Here is a 15808-nt window from a genome sequence, read left to right on the forward strand (position 1 = left end):
GGCCTGCATCTCCACTATAGCGACAGCATAATATTTTGTTGGCCATTTTGAATATTATTCACTTGGCCTAGCAATAGTATTAGTGTGGTCACTTGAGTTGGGTAAGATGTTCTCCTAAGGGCCTGTCAATTGGTGAGTCCTCAGGTAGCTGGGATGTTAGGGTGGATTCCCCTAATGGAGAGTGTCTGTGTGTGACAGTGGCACACTGCAAGATGACTGGCACCTAGCAATACTTACAGATGTTTGGGTGTATGAGACTAAACAAAGAACAAAATCCAAGTAATGTGGCTCCCATTGTTGTGATGTGAATGTTTAGTCTGTCTCTGCTGGTGCCACTGAAATGCTTTGGTTGGAATACGTGACTCTCTGTCCCTGTTTTCATCCACTTTGTCTGAATCTGGGTCAGACCACATTGCTAAAATCATATCAAGATACTCTAAAAATAAGCAGAGGAACTTGTATTTTATTTTTTTGTAATTTATTTTTTTATTGAAGTTCATCATCAAACAAACATTTCCATAAGATGTATTTCAGACATTGTACATATATATCATATATATCACAAATCTCCACAAAGTATTTATCCGAGGTATACACTTATAGAAAAGAGTGGAAAGAAAAGACAAGCAAAAGGAAAGAACTATGTACAAGTAGGAAGTGATTTTTTTTACAACAGATTCATTGATTTGTGAGAATAAAATCAGGCCTATGAGGCATTATGTAGTTAAACTATTTTTCTCAGTATGAATCAAATTGTTCCAGCTTATGGTTAACAGATGCTGTTATCTCCTCCATTTTGTAAATGTCCATTGTAATTTCCATCCATGTATTTAAAGTTGGGCTCTCCTGTGATAACCATTTCCCAGTAAGAGTCTTTTTACCTGCCACCAACAGTATGTTCATTAAATATTTATCTCTTTTCAACCATTCTTGAGGTATATATCCAAAATATATGGTATTACTCTCCAAGGGTATTTCATATTTAAAGATGTCTTATAGGGCATTGTGTATCCCCCTCCAATAGTTTTTGATAACAGGGCAGTCCTAAAAAATATGATAATGATTTGCATTTTGATTTCCACAATTTCTCCAGCAAACAGGGAGGTTACTATCATAATGGGATTTCTGAGAGGCTGTAATAAAATATCTTATCAGGCTTTTCCATCCAAACTCCTTCCATTTCTGTGAACTGGTACACTTCCATTGATACCTCCATATTGTTGTCCATTCTTCCTCAGATATAATTATCCCTCCTTCCTTCTCCCATTTTGTTTTAATGTATGAAGTTGAATGCGCTTTAAGATTTGACAACCCCTTATACATGCTTGAAATGATTCTACTACCATTATCTGAATTATATGCTTTTCTAAAGAGCTCTACCGAGCATGAGATTCTGATTGGACTGTTTATTCCCTTCCAAAGCTGCTCCGGAGCTCCTCTAGCACTTTGTGTGTGTGTGTGTGTGTTGCTCTGGATTTCCAGCATCTGCAGAATCTCTTGTGTTGAGCTGTTCCTGTGTTCTCCTCCCACCGCCTACCCTCAGTAACCACTGTATTAGGTACCTTCTGTTTGTGCATTCAGAGATGCTCATCTGCACACCACTGTGTAACACATGGTTATTTGAATTACTGTTTCCTTGGGCAAAGAAACGTCAGGTGGAATACAGTGTCTGGAAATGTATGGTCATGCACTTTGGTAGAAGAAATAAAAGCATGGACTATTTTGTAAATGGAGAGAAATTAGAAAATCCGGGGTACAAAGGGACTTCGAATTTGGAAGTTGAGTCACTGGTGAGGAATGCAATGGTAGCTTTCATTTTGAGAGGAATAGAACATAAAAGCAAGGATGTAATGATGAAACTTTATAAAGCACTGGCGAGGACTCAATTGGAGTATTGTGAACAGTTTTGGGCCCCTTATCTAAGAAAGAATATGCTGACATTGGAGAGGATTCAAAGGAGTTTCACGAAACTGATTCTGGGCTTGAAAGGTTTATCATATGAGGAGTGTTTGACAGCTCTGGGCCTGTACTCACTGGAATTCAGAAGAATGAGGGGGATTTCATTGAAACCTATTGAATGTTGAAAGGCCTCAATAGAGTGGATGTGGAGAATATGTTTCATATGGTGGGGGTGTTAGGACCAGAGGAGACAAGCTTAGAATACAGGGTCTTCCATTTAGAACAGAGATGAGGTGGAATTTCTGTAGCCAGAGATGGCAAATCTGTGGAATTCATTGTTACAGGCAGCTGTAGAGGCCAAGTCATTGGGTATATTTAAATCAGAGGTTGATTGATTCTTGGTTAGTCATGGGCATGAAGGAATACGGAGAGAAAGCAGGAGATTGGGGCTGAGAGGGAAAGTTGATCAACCACGATGAAATGGTGGAGCAGATTCTGGTCCTATATCTTATTGTCTTGTGGTATTATGGTCTTCCTGAATCAAGCTGGTTCAGACAGCTTGAACCAGTCTGGCCATTCTCCTCTGACCTCTCTCATTAACAACGGGTTTTCACCTACAGGACTGCCACTCACTGGATGTTATTTTTTTTGTTTTCATACCATTCTTTGTAAACACTGGAGACTGTTGTCTCTGCAAACCCCAGGAGATCAGCAGTTTCTGAGATACTCAAGCTGGCACCAACAATCATTCAACAGTCAAAGTCACTTCGATCACCTTTCTTCCCCATTCTGATGTTTGGTCTGAACAACAATTGAACCTCTTGACCATGTCTGCATGCTTTTATGCACTGAGTTGCTGCCACATGATTGGCTGATCGGATATTTGCATTAATGAGCAGGTGTACTGGTGTACCCAATAAAGTGGGCACTGAGTGTACAATGATTGAGGTGGTCACCATTTGAACAAATAAATATATTCAGGTCCTCTGTTTTGGTAGTCAGGAAATTTTAAAAAGTTGTCAGTGTTTGATATCAAACATACTGTGGACCAACACCTTGGTTAATGATGTCTGAAATGTCATTGATAATAATTCTGATTCTGAATCCTTGTGTTATACCAGGATGGTTACAGCTCCTTTTAGCATGTGCAGTGGCCATGTACAGAGAGGGTTACTTCAGAAGACATCTGCAAAGCACCAGTCAGACACAGTGAGTAAAGGGTGGGTATTTTTTGCTATTTCACTTAATGTGGAGTTTGTGATTGGTTATTTCTCTTTCTGGATTCTCCCTGTGTCTGTAAGGCCCATTATTTAGTTAATTAAGCCCATCACCCCTAGTGGGACATAGTCCACTGACAGCAAATCGCCAGAGACCTCTGTCCTGAGCCAGTCTTTCAAGTTGTCCCCAGGTGTAGCCCATCTTCTTGGTGTCAGCTTCAAGGTGTCACATTACCAGGTGTTCTTTGTCTGGCCTCTCTTCCGCTTTCCCTGGGAAACCCACGTTAGTGCTTGACTGATGATGTTGGTACTTGGCTTATGTAGTATGTGTGCTAACCATCCACATCTTCTTTTCCTGGATGACAGAAGGATGATTGACCAGACTTCATAGGGTGAAGATCCTTTCTCCCCCAGGAATGAGGAACTTCTGTGGGCATTTCTGTAGCTCTGGATTTTTACAGGGTGGGGTTGCTCACCCCGTGCCCAAACCTCCTCCACTCGCGGTCCTTTGCCCCCTCCCCCACACACCCATTCATGAAAGCCAGCAAAAGGAGAAAGGTACTCCGTGCCCTGACCAGGTTGGGTTTTCTTGTTGACTGGTGATCAGGGCTGGAAGTGTGACCGGAGGCAACTTGGAATGGAAGCCAAATGCACTGATATCTCTTGGTCCTGAATGGACATCACAGTAGTGATTAGCATTACGCCTTACAGTGTTGGCCACCTGGTTTCAATTCCTTCCACAGTCTGTAATGAGTTCATAGGCTCTCCCCATGACCACACGGGTTTCCTCCAGATGCTCCGGTTTCCTCCCCCTTCCAAAGGCGTACAGGTTCATCCATGATGGAATGGCAGAGCAGACTCGATGGGATGAATGGCCTAATTCTGTTCCTATGTCTTGTGATGTTATGAGTTAGGCTCAGTTCCTTGTGGTTATGTTGGGGCCACAAGCATGGCGACACCAGCGGACTCCACCTAGCGCACCCTTGATGTACATGTGACAAATAATGATAATCTCCATCCTCCCTAATCATGTTTTTGGTTTCTATCCTCCATCTAATGACACACAACCCCAAACACAGATGAAAAAAGTAACTAACAGCAGATAATTATGTTAAGATGCAGAGTTAAAGTTGCAGTTTTGCAATCCTTATCCTTACAGTGATTAAATAAATTTCTTTATTTTATTTTAATTAGAGATATAGGATGGTAACAGACCCTTCTGGTCCAACAAGCCCTGCAGCCCAGTTACACCCATGTGACCAATTAACCAATTAATCTGTACATCTTTGGAATGTGGGAGGAAACCAGAGCAGCTGGAGGAAACACACACCATCACAGGGAGAACGTACAAACTCCTTACAGACAACGGGAATGGAGCCTGGGTAGCATGCCTACAACTTACTAACTTTAACCCTTACGTCCTTGGAATGTAGGAGGAAACTGGAACCACATGGATTTAGCATGAGGGATCACCATATAATGCAAGACAAGTCGCACACCCTCCTGTCCATTCTTCCCATTAGCTAATATTATGAATGGTTGGTAAATCAAAAAAAAAATCTGCATTTGCCAGAGGTCTGAAATAAAATGAAAACAAAAAAAAACACTGGGGACACAAGGTCTGTCAGGGAGCATTTGTGGAAAGATAAACAAATGATTCAGGGCCAAGAACACATGGTCAGTATTTTCCGTAAGACCACAAGATTTAAGAGTAGAATTAATTCATTTGGCCTATCAAGTCTGCTCCGCCATTTTATCATGGCTAATCCAATTTTCCTCTCAGACCCAGTTCCTGCCTTCTCCCCATATCTCTTTATGCCCAGACCAATCAAGAATCTTATCAACCTCTGCCCTAAAAATACCTCAGCCTTCCACTGCCGCCTGTGGCACAGAATTCCACTGATTCACCACTCTCTGGCTAAAGAAATTCCTCTTCATCTCCACTCTAAAAGGACCCCCTGCTCTATTCTGAAGCAGAATCCTCTGGTCTCCCACTATTGGAAACATCTTCTCCATATCTACTCTATCAAGGTATTTCACCATTCGATAAGGTCACCTCTCATTCTTTTGAAATCTCTTGAATTCAGGCCCAGAGTCATCAAACACTCTTCATATGACAAGCCTTGGAATCATTCTTGTGAGCTTCCTTTCAACCCTCCAGTTTCAGCGCATCATTTCTAAAATTAGGGGCTCAAACCTGCTCACAATACTTTTGTATTTTTTTTCATTTCTTCTACCAAGGTGCATAACCATACAACTTCCTGACACTTTTCCATCTACCATTTCTTTGCCCATTCTCCTAATCTGTCTAAGTCCTTCTGTAGCCTCTCTGCTTCCTCAATACTACTCGCCCCTCCACCTATCTTTGTATTGTTTGCAAACTTTGTAACAAAGGCATCAATTCTATCATCCAAATCATTGACCTATGACATAAAAAGAAATGGTCCCAACACAGACCCCTGTGGAACATCATTTGTCACCGACAGCTAACCAGAAAAGGCTTCCTTTATTCCCACTCTGCCTCCTGACAGTCAGCCACTACTTCCACTACTTTATCCATGCTGGAATCTGTCATAACTTGTTAAGCAACCTCATGTGTGGCACCTTGTCAAAGGCCTCCTGGAAATCCAAGTACACATTCTTCAAAGAATTCCAACAGATTTATCAGGCAAGATTTTCCCTTGGGGAAATCATGCTAATTGCAGCCTATTTCATCATGTACCTCCAAATACCCTGAGACCTCATCCTGAATACCCTGAGAATCAACTCCAACATCTTCCCAACCACTGAGGTCAGACTAACTGGCCATTGTGTCCTGGATAATGGACAAGCTGAATGGCAGACCACAATCTGTGAGGCTTTTGAGTTGTGTGTCAGACATGGCTCTAAGCAGCACTGGGGCCCCATGGGAGCCCAGTGTTGTATACCTCAAACTTCAGATACAACACTGAGTCATGTCATCTGCAGACATTCTCTGATGACTCAGCAATATCTGGGAGTATAAATGGGGGATGGGAGGATGAATACAGGGCCCTGGTAGAAGACATTTGTCAAATGGTGCAAGCTGAATCATTTGCAGCACAACATTAGTAAGAAAAGGAGATGGTGATAATCTTTAGGAAGACGAAGTCTGCATTTCGTCCTGTTACAGTTGATGGTGAGAATGTGGATGTGGTGAGGACCTACAAGTACCTAGGGGTGCACCTGGATGACAGACTTGACTGGAACATCAACACAGAGGCTGTGTACAAGAAGGGCCAAAATCACCTCTACTTCTTGAGGAGGCTGAGGTTCTTTGGAGTATGCAGTCCTCTTCTTCATGTGTTCTACCAGTCTGTTGTTGTCAGTAGAATTTCCTATGTATTGGTGTGCTGGGACAATGGCATCAACACAGGACAACAGCCCCGTGCCCTCAGCAGTGATGCAATCTCCATGCCCTCAATAGAGATGCAGCTCTGCACCCTCAATGGAGATGCCATCTCCGCGCCTTCAAAGGAGAAAAGAGCTCTGTGCCCACAGAGTGATACAATCTCAGAGCCCTCAACAAAGATGCCATCTCTGCGCCCTCATTGCTGATGCAATCCCCACGTCCTGATCAGTACTGGTAGAACACGTGATGCATTCTCTGAGTCCTCTCTGGTGATGCAATCTCCGCGCCCACACCGGTGACGCAATCTCCGAGTCCTCACCTGTGACGCAATCTCCGAGTCCACATTGGTGACGCAATCTCCGAGTCCTCATTGGTGACGCAATCTCCGAGTCCTCACCGGTGACGCAATCGCCGAGTCCTCACCGGTGACGCAATCGCCGAGTCCTCACCGGTGACGCAATCTTCGAGTCCTCATTGGTGACGCAATCTCCGAGTCCTCACCTGTGACGCAATCTCCGAGTCCTCATTGGTGATGCAATCTCCGAGTCCTCACCGGTGACGCAATCTCCGCGCCCACACCGGTGACGCAATCTCCGAGTCCTCACCGGTGACGCAATCTCTGAGTCCTCATTGGTGACGCAATCTCCGAGTCCTCACCTGTGACGCAATCTCCGAGTCCTCACCGGTGACGCAATCTCCGCGCCCACACCGGTGACGCAATCTCCGAGTCCTCACCGGTGACGCAATCTCCGAGTCCTCATTAGTGACACAATCTCCACGCCCTCATTGGTGACGCAATCTCCGCGCCCTCACCGGTGACGCAATCTCCGAGTCCTCACCGGTGACGCAATCTCCGAGTCCTCACCGGTGACGCAATCTCCGAGTCCTCATTGGTGACGCAATCTCCGAGTCCTCACCGGTGACGCAATCTCTGAGTCCTCATTGGTGACACAATCTCCACGCCCTCATTGGTGACGCAATCTCCGTGCCCTCACCAGTGACGAAATCTCCGAGTCCTCATTGGTGACACAATCTCCAAGTCCTCATTGGTGACGCAATCTCCGCGCCCACACCGGTGACGCAATCTCCGAGTCCTCACCGGTGACGCAATCTCCGAGTCCTCACCGGTGACGCAATCTTCGAGTCCTCAGTGGTGACGCAATCTCCGAGTCCTCATTGGTGACGCAATCTCCGAGTCCTCACCTGTGACGCAATCTCCGAGTCCTCACCGGTGACGCAATCTCCGCGCCCACACCGGTGACGCAATCTCCGAGTCCTCACCGGTGACGCAATCTCTGAGTCCTCATTAGTGACACAATCTCCACGCCCTCATTGGTGACGCAATCTCCGCGCCCTCACCGGTGACGCAATCTCCGAGTCCTCACCGGTGACGCAATCTCCGAGTCCTCATTGGTGACGCAATCTCCGAGTCCTCACCGGTGACGCGATCTCTGAGTCCTCATTGGTGACACAATCTCCACGCCCTCATTGGTGACGCAATCTCCGTGCCCTCACCAGTGACGAAATCTCCGAGTCCTCATTGGTGACACAATCTCCAAGTCCTCATTGGTGACGCAATCTCCGAGTCCTCATTGGTGACGCAATCTCCGCGCCCTCATTGGTGACGCAATCTCTGAGTCCTCATTGGTGTCGCAAACTCCACGCCCTCATTGGTGATGCAATCTCTGCACCCTAACCGGTGACGCAATCTCCGAGTCCTCACCGGTGACGCAATCTCCGCGCCCTCATTGGTGACGCAATCTCTCCGAGTCCTCATCGGTGACGCAATCTCCCCGAGTGCTCACCAGTGACGCAATCTCCGCGTCCTCACCGGTGACGCAATCTCCGAGTCCTCACCGGTGACGCAATCTCCGCGCCCACACCGGTGACGCAATCTCCGAGTCCTCACCGGTGACGCAATCTCCGAGTCCTCATTGGTGACGCAATCTCCACGCCCTCACCGGTGACGCAATCCCCGAGTCCTCAGTGGTGACGCAATCTCCGCGCCCACACCGGTGACGCAATCTCCAAGTCCTCACCGGTGACGCAATCTCCGAGTCCTCATTGGTGACGCAATCTTCAAGTCCTCATTGGTGACGCAATCTCTGAGTCCTCATTGGTGACGCAATCTCTGAGTCCTCACCGGTGACGCAATCACCACGCCCACACCGGTGACGCAATCTCCAAGTCCTCATTGGTGACGCAATCTCCGAGTCCTCATCAGTGACGCAATCTCCGAGTCCTCATTGGTGACGCAATCTCCGCATCCTCACCGGTGACGCAATCTCCGAGTCCTCATTGGTGACACAATCTCCGCATCCTCATTGGTGACGCAATCTCCGAGTTCTCATTGGTGACGCAATCTCTGCATCCTCATTGGTGACGCAATCTCCGAGTCCTCATTGGTGACGCAATCTCCGAGTCCTCACCGGTGACGCAATCTCCGAGTCCTCACCGGTGACGCAATCTCTGAGTCCTCACCGGTGACGCAATCTCCGCACCCCCAGCAGAGACGCAATCTCCGCGCCCACACCGGTGACGCAATCTCTGCGTCCTCACCAGTGACGCAATCTTCGCATCCTCACCAGTGACGCAATCTCCGCATCCTCACCGGTGACGCAATCTCCGAGTCCTCACCAGTGACGCAATCTCCGAGTCCTCATTGGTGACGCTATCTCCGCATCGTCACCGGTGACGCAATCTCCGCGCCCTCATTGGTGACGCAATCTCCGAGTCCTCATTGGTGACACAATCTCCGCGCCCACACCGGTGACGCAATCTCCGAGTCCTCATTGGTGACGCAATCTCCGACTCCTCACCGGTGATGCAATTTCCGCGTCCTCACCGGTGATGCAATCTCCAAGTCCTCATTGGTGACGCAATCTCCGAGTCCTCATTGGTGACGCAATCTCCGAGTCCTCACCGGTGACGCAATCTCCGAGTCCTCACCGGTGACGCAATCTCTGAGTCCTCACCGGTGACGCAATCTCCGCACCCCCAGCAGAGACGCAATCTCCGCGCCCACACCGGTGACGCAATCTCTGCGTCCTCACCAGTGACGCAATCTTCGCATCCTCACCAGTGACGCAATCTCCGCATCCTCACCGGTGACGCAATCTCCGAGTCCTCACCAGTGACGCAATCTCCGAGTCCTCATTGGTGACGCTATCTCCGCATCGTCACCGGTGACGCAATCTCCGCGCCCTCATTGGTGACGCAATCTCCGAGTCCTCATTGGTGACACAATCTCCGCGCCCACACCGGTGACGCAATCTCCGAGTCCTCATTGGTGACGCAATCTCCGACTCCTCACCGGTGACGCTATCTCCGCATCCTCACCGGTGACACAATCTCCGAGTCCTCATTGGTGACACAATCTCCGCGCCCACACCGGTGACGCAATCTCCGAGTCCTCATTGGTGACGCAATCTCCGAGTCCTCACCGGTGATGCAATTTCCGCGTCCTCACCGGTGATGCAATCTCCAAGTCCTCATTGGTGACGCAATCTCCGAGTCCTCATTGGTGACGCAATCTCCGAGTCCTCACCGGTGACGCAATCACCGCGTCCTCACTGGTGACGCAAACTCCACGCCCCCAGCAGAGTCGCAATCACCGCGCCCACACCGGCGATGCAATCTCCGCGTCCTCACCGGTGACGCAAACTCCATGCCCCCAGCAGAGGCGCAATCACCGCGCCCACACCGGTGATGCAATCTCCGAGTCCTCACCGGTGATGCAAACTCCACGCCCTCAGCAGAGAAGCAAACTCTTCCCTGATGGTAGTAATGTGAAGAGGGCATGTTCTGGGTGGTGAGGGGGCTTAATGATGGATACCTCCTTTTTGAGGTGTTGCTTTTTGGAGATGTTCCTGATGGTGGGGAGGTTGTTGCTCATGATGGAGCTGGAAGTACTTGACAGCACACTTAAATATAGTAGCTAGTTTGGGAGATGGTGTACACCATAGGCTGCTTACTTGGTGCTTCTAAGTGTCCCTGATAAGTGTACTTGAGATATTAATGGCACCCTACGTGCTCCTCATTAATTTTAAACAGCTATGGTTCAGGAATTCTGAAGTGTCCCTCAGAATCCCAAGGGAACTAGAACATAAAAGAAAGGATGTAATGCTGAGGCTTTGAAAGACATTGGTCAAACTGCAGAGTTTTGTGAGCAATATTTGGCCCTAGAATATAAAAGAAAGAACGTGTTGGCAGCAGAGAGGATCCAGAGGAGGTTGACAAGAATGCTCCTGGGAATGAACGCTTGTCACATGAAGAACAGTTGATGGCTTTGAGCCTGTATTCACTGGAACTCAGTAGAATGAGGGGTGACCTCATTGAAACCTATCGAATGTTGAAAGGCCTTGATACAGTGGATGTGGAAAGGATGTTTACAATGGTGGTAGACTCTAAGATCAGAGGACACAGCCTCCGAAAAGAGGTGCATTGTTTTAGAATGGAGATGAGGAAGAATTTCTTTAGCCAGAGAGTGGTCAATCTATGGAATTCATTTGCACAGGCAGGGGTGGAGGCCAAATCATTGGGCATGGTTAAGGCAGAGGTTGATAGGTTCTTGATTAGTCAGGCATGAGATGGCAGGAGATTGGGGCTGAGAGGGAAAATAGATCTGACAAGATGAAATGGCAGAGCAGACTTGGTGGGCTAAATGGCCTAATTCTCATCCTATGTCTTATGGTCTTATGTGAGAAGTGTTTCATGGCTCTGGAACTGTACTTGCTGGAATTTAGAAGGATGAGTGTGGAATCTCATTGAAACTTAGTGAATATTGAAAACCCTAGAGTAGACGTGCAGAAAATGTACCCAACGGTGGTATTGGAGGGCACAGTGTCAGAAGAAATTCCCCCTCATCTCTTTAGAAAAGAAATGAAGGGGGATTTCTTCAGCCAAAGGGTAAATGAATTCCTCAGATTCAACACCCTCTGGCTAAAGAAACCCACAATGGCTCTGGAGGCCAAGTCACTAGGTATATTTAAAGCAGAGGTTAATGGGTTCTTGATCAATAAGGTGTCAAAGGTTACAGGGAGCAGGAAAGAAAATAATTCAGCATGATCAGACTCGACTGGCCAAATTCTTCTCCACACACAAGCGCTGGAGGAAATCAGTAGGTCAGGCAGCAACTATGGAGGAAAATTAACATTTGATTTTTCGGGTCTAGATCCTTCACCAGAATGGTCTACCTGGTCTGATCAGGTCTAATGAAGGGTCTTGGCCTGTAACGTCAACTATTTATTTCCCTCCATAGATACTGCCTGATCTGCTGAGTTCCTTCAGCATTTTGTGTGCTTTTCAAGATTTCAAGCTTCTCCAGAATCTTTTGTGTTTCTAACTCTGCTCATATGTCTTATGGTCTTATAGAGCCAATAAGGATGCTACAGTTTTTTCTCCAAGAAAATCTGACAAACTTTTTGAATAATTTTCTCTTCCCTGACAAAGCTTTGACCAGACATTTGCTTCAGGATGCTATACCCCATCCATCTGGCTGAGTATAATTAGGATCTGAATGTTAGGTATGTTGGCCATGGACGGGATGTTGACAATGGTTCACCAAACATGCCACTGGATTTGGAAGATTCCTATCCAGTGTCTTGAGATATCTAATATAAGTGGTCCAGTCATAGAAGTGAGAGGGTCCCTTGAGCTTCATTCCTGGTTCTTGATCTTTTCCTCAAACAGCCAAAGACAACAGCAGTACATTCAACATCAAAGTGTTTGTTAACTTGAAATTCATTTTCTTGCAGGCGTTTATAGAAAAAAAGGTTAAGTTGGGTCGGTGGTGAGGACAGCAAATGCAACGTTAGCATTCATTTCCAGAGGACTAGAATATAAAAGCAAGGCTGTAATGTTGATGCTTTATCAGGCACTGGTGAGGCCTTATTTGGAGTTTTGTGAGCAATTTTGAGCCCCTTAAGAAAGGATGTGCTGACACCGGAGAGGGTTCAGAGGAGGTTCATGAGAATAATTCTGGGAATGAAAGGGTTATCATATGAGGAGTATTTGATGGCTCTGGGCCTGCAATCACTGGAATTTAGAAGAATGGAGGGGCGGGGGGGCGGAATCACATTGAAACCTGTCGAATGTTAAAAGGCCTAGATAGAGTGGATGCGGAGAAAATATTTCCTTTAGTGGGGGAGTATGGGACCAGAAAACACAACCTCAGAATAGAGGGATGACTATTTAGAGCAGAGGAGTTTCTTCAGTCAAAGGGAGGTGAATCTGTGGAATTCATTGCCTCAGATGGCTGTGGAGGCCAGGTCATTGGGTGTATTTAAGGCGGAGGTTGATAGGTTCTTGATTAATCAGGGTTTGAAAGTTACAGGGAGAAGGCTGGAAAATAGGACTGATGTCTCAGCCATGATGAATTGGCAGAGCAGACTCACTGGGCAAAATAGCTTAATTTTTCTCCTATGTCTATGGTTTTATGATCTAAACATAAAGAAATGCAATAGAATTTACAAAATACTATTCATAAATAAAGTCTGACAAACAACCAATGTGCCAAAGAAGACAATTTGTGAAAAATGAAAAATAACGAGAACATGAGTTGTAAAGTGAGACTGTAGATTGTAGAATTGAGTAAAGACTGACGAAGAGCCAATGTGCAAAAGAAGACAAATTGCGCAAGTAAAAATGAAGTAATTCTGAGAACATCTCATAGAGTCCTTGATGCTGCTTTCTTCTGGCACCACTTGGTGTAAATGTGTTGAATGGTGGTAAGGGCTTTGCCTGTGATGCACCAATTTCTGTGGACTTTTCCATTCCTGGGTGTTTTTCTGTTTCTATACCAAACCATGATGCAACCGGTCAGGACCATCTGCACTATGCAGCTATAGAAGTTTGAAGGCAGTGCTGAATTTCATAACAGTGGAAATTCCAGTGGATCCTAAGGGAGGTGCTGCAATGGTGAATCTCTGTGAATCAGGAACCCTTTCAGTGTCTGCCCCAATGCATTAACATGTACTGTACCTGTGGTGGAGGCTCCTATTAAATTGGCCTGAAATGCCTCAGGATCTGATCTGCATTAAATCTCCGAATTCAATAGACAATAGATGCAGAAGTAGACCATTCAGCCCCTCGAGTCTGCACCGCCATTCTGAGATCATGGCTGATCATTCACTATCAATACCCAGTCCCTGCCTTGTCCCCATATCCCTTGATTCCCCTATCCATCAGATATCTATCTAGCTCCTTCTTGAAAGCATCCAGAGAATTGGCCTCCACCATCTTCCGAGGCAGTGCATTCCACACCTCCACAACTCTCTGGGAGAAGAAGCTCTTCCTCAACTCTGTTTTAAATAACTGACCTCTTATTCTCAAACCATGCCCTCTGGTACTGGACTCTCCCAACATCTGGAACATATTTCCTGCCCCAATCCTATCAAATACTTTAATTATCTTAAGCATTTCAATCAGATCCCCTCTCAATCCCCTCAATTCCAGTGTGTACAAGCCCAATCTCTCCAATCTCTCTGCGTAAGACAGCCCTGCCATCCCAGGAATCAACCTAGTGAATCTATGCTGCACTTCCTCAATTGCCAGAATGTCCTTCCTTAAACCTGGAGACCAAAACTGTACACAATATTCCAGGTGTGGTCTCACCAGGGCCCTGTACAAATGCAAGAGGACATCCTTGCTCTTGTACTCCATTCCCCTTGTAACAAAGGCCAACATTCCATTTGCCTTCTTCACTGCCTGTTGCACTTGCTCATTCACCTTCATTGACTGATGAACTAGGACTCCTAGGTCTCTTTGCATTTCTCCCTTACCTAACTCTACACCGTTCAGACAATACTCTGCCCTCTTGTTCCTTCTTCCAAAGAATTCCTGAGGGATGCCATTGTCATATAATCCATATCTCATTATAGCTCTCAGCTCCCCAGCTTGGTCAGAATGACATGGTTTTAACAGCTTAATGGTCAGCCTTCCTTTCACTGGATGTAGTTTGATTTACCTTTGGCCCACGATGTTGTGTCAAGCTATTAACCCACTCTCAGATCAATCAGAACCTTCCCTCCTACATAGCCCTCCATTTTCTTCCGTCAATCATGTGCCTATCTAGGTGTTTGTTAGATGTCCCTCATGTATCTGCCTCTACCATCACCACTAGCAGGGCATTTCACACACCTATCACTCTCTGTGTAAAAAACATACCTTGACATCCCCCTCCCCACACACTTTCCTCCAAGTACACCTCTGTCAAGTCTCCTTCACTCCAAAAGCCCTAGCTCGCTCATGTCATACTCTCTAAATGGGCAGGATAATTTTTGGGAGGTGTCGATAAGATGGGCTGGCATCTCTACTGGAGTCAAATACAACTAAAACTAAATGTGTAATGCAGGGATTAAAATGGACGAACTTTTCTGATGAAGGTTCTTGGCCCAATGCAGACTGACTTGAAAAGTTCCTCCAGCAGTTTATGTGTGTCAGACAAACTTTCTAATAACCTTAAAAAAGGATGGTTGGACATAAAAAGACTTTTTCCCTGTTAGATCCTTGGAGGAGCCTTTGCCATTGTGTAGAAACAGCTGTACAATGAAATTATCACCATGGAGACAGCTCCATCATGAGCACTCGCCTCTCCAGCATCCAGGACAATTTCAAAAGGTGATGCCTCAAAAAGGCATCATTAAGAACCCCTATCACCCAGGACATGCCCTCTTCTCATTGCAACCATTAAGGAGGAGGAACAGGAGCCCAAAGACACCTACTTGACATTTAAGGAACAACTTCTTCTCCTTGGCTATCAGATTTATGGATGGATAATGAACTCATGATGTCACCTCACTTTCTGTTTCTTTTGCTTTCGTTTTGCATCACTTAAATTATTTAGTTATTTGTTTGTTTGTTTATTATTTATTTATCTATCGACATACAGCGCGGAATAGGCCCTTCCAGCCCTTTGAGCCCAGCTGCCAACAACAGAAGAGACAACCCCTTGCTGAATCACAGGACAATTTGCAATGATCAATTAACCTATCAATGGACACGTCTTTGGATTGTGGGAGGAAACTGGAGCACCCGGAGGAAACCCATACAGGCATGGGAGAGAACATGCAAACTCCTCACAGGCAACGGTGGGAATTGAACCTGGGCCACTGGTACTGTAGAGCGCCAGAAATGTGACACTTGCAGGCTGTCCAGCACAATCCTCAGTGATTTGATTTGACACAAAACAATGCAAATCATTGTATGTTTTGATGTACATGTGACAAATAAAGCTAATCTTTAATTTTTAAAGTAGGATTGAATCAATGGCTCAAGCAACAATAAACTGCTTACTTACTGCCCGCTACACCGCTGGCATTTA

The 15808-nt window shown here is 46.2% G+C and overlaps 1 protein-coding gene across 7 annotated transcripts in view; it reads left to right on the forward strand.

The window, feature by feature from the left end:
- Window positions 1–15808, forward strand: part of LOC132385203 (neural cell adhesion molecule 1-like) — a 786620-nt gene that overhangs the window by 683150 nt on the left and 87662 nt on the right. Inside the window, exons 19-20 of one of the 7 annotated variants that reach the window (XM_059957106.1) lie at window positions 3021–3108; window positions 15377–15714. The exons of 1 other annotated variant lie outside the window; for it this stretch is intronic. In XM_059957106.1, coding sequence (XP_059813089.1) covers window positions 3021–3108; window positions 15377–15586 — 298 coding nt within the window. In that variant the 3' untranslated portion in view covers window positions 15587–15714. Of the gene's footprint in view, window positions 1–3020; window positions 3120–15376; window positions 15715–15808 lie in introns of those variants that run through there. 5 more of the 7 variants (XM_059957105.1, XM_059957107.1, XM_059957109.1 and 2 more) reach the window with 5 other exon arrangements.

The sequence above is a fragment of the Hypanus sabinus genome, chromosome X2, assembly GCF_030144855.1.
Source record: "Hypanus sabinus isolate sHypSab1 chromosome X2, sHypSab1.hap1, whole genome shotgun sequence".
Classification (NCBI taxonomy): Eukaryota; Metazoa; Chordata; class Chondrichthyes; order Myliobatiformes; family Dasyatidae; genus Hypanus; species Hypanus sabinus.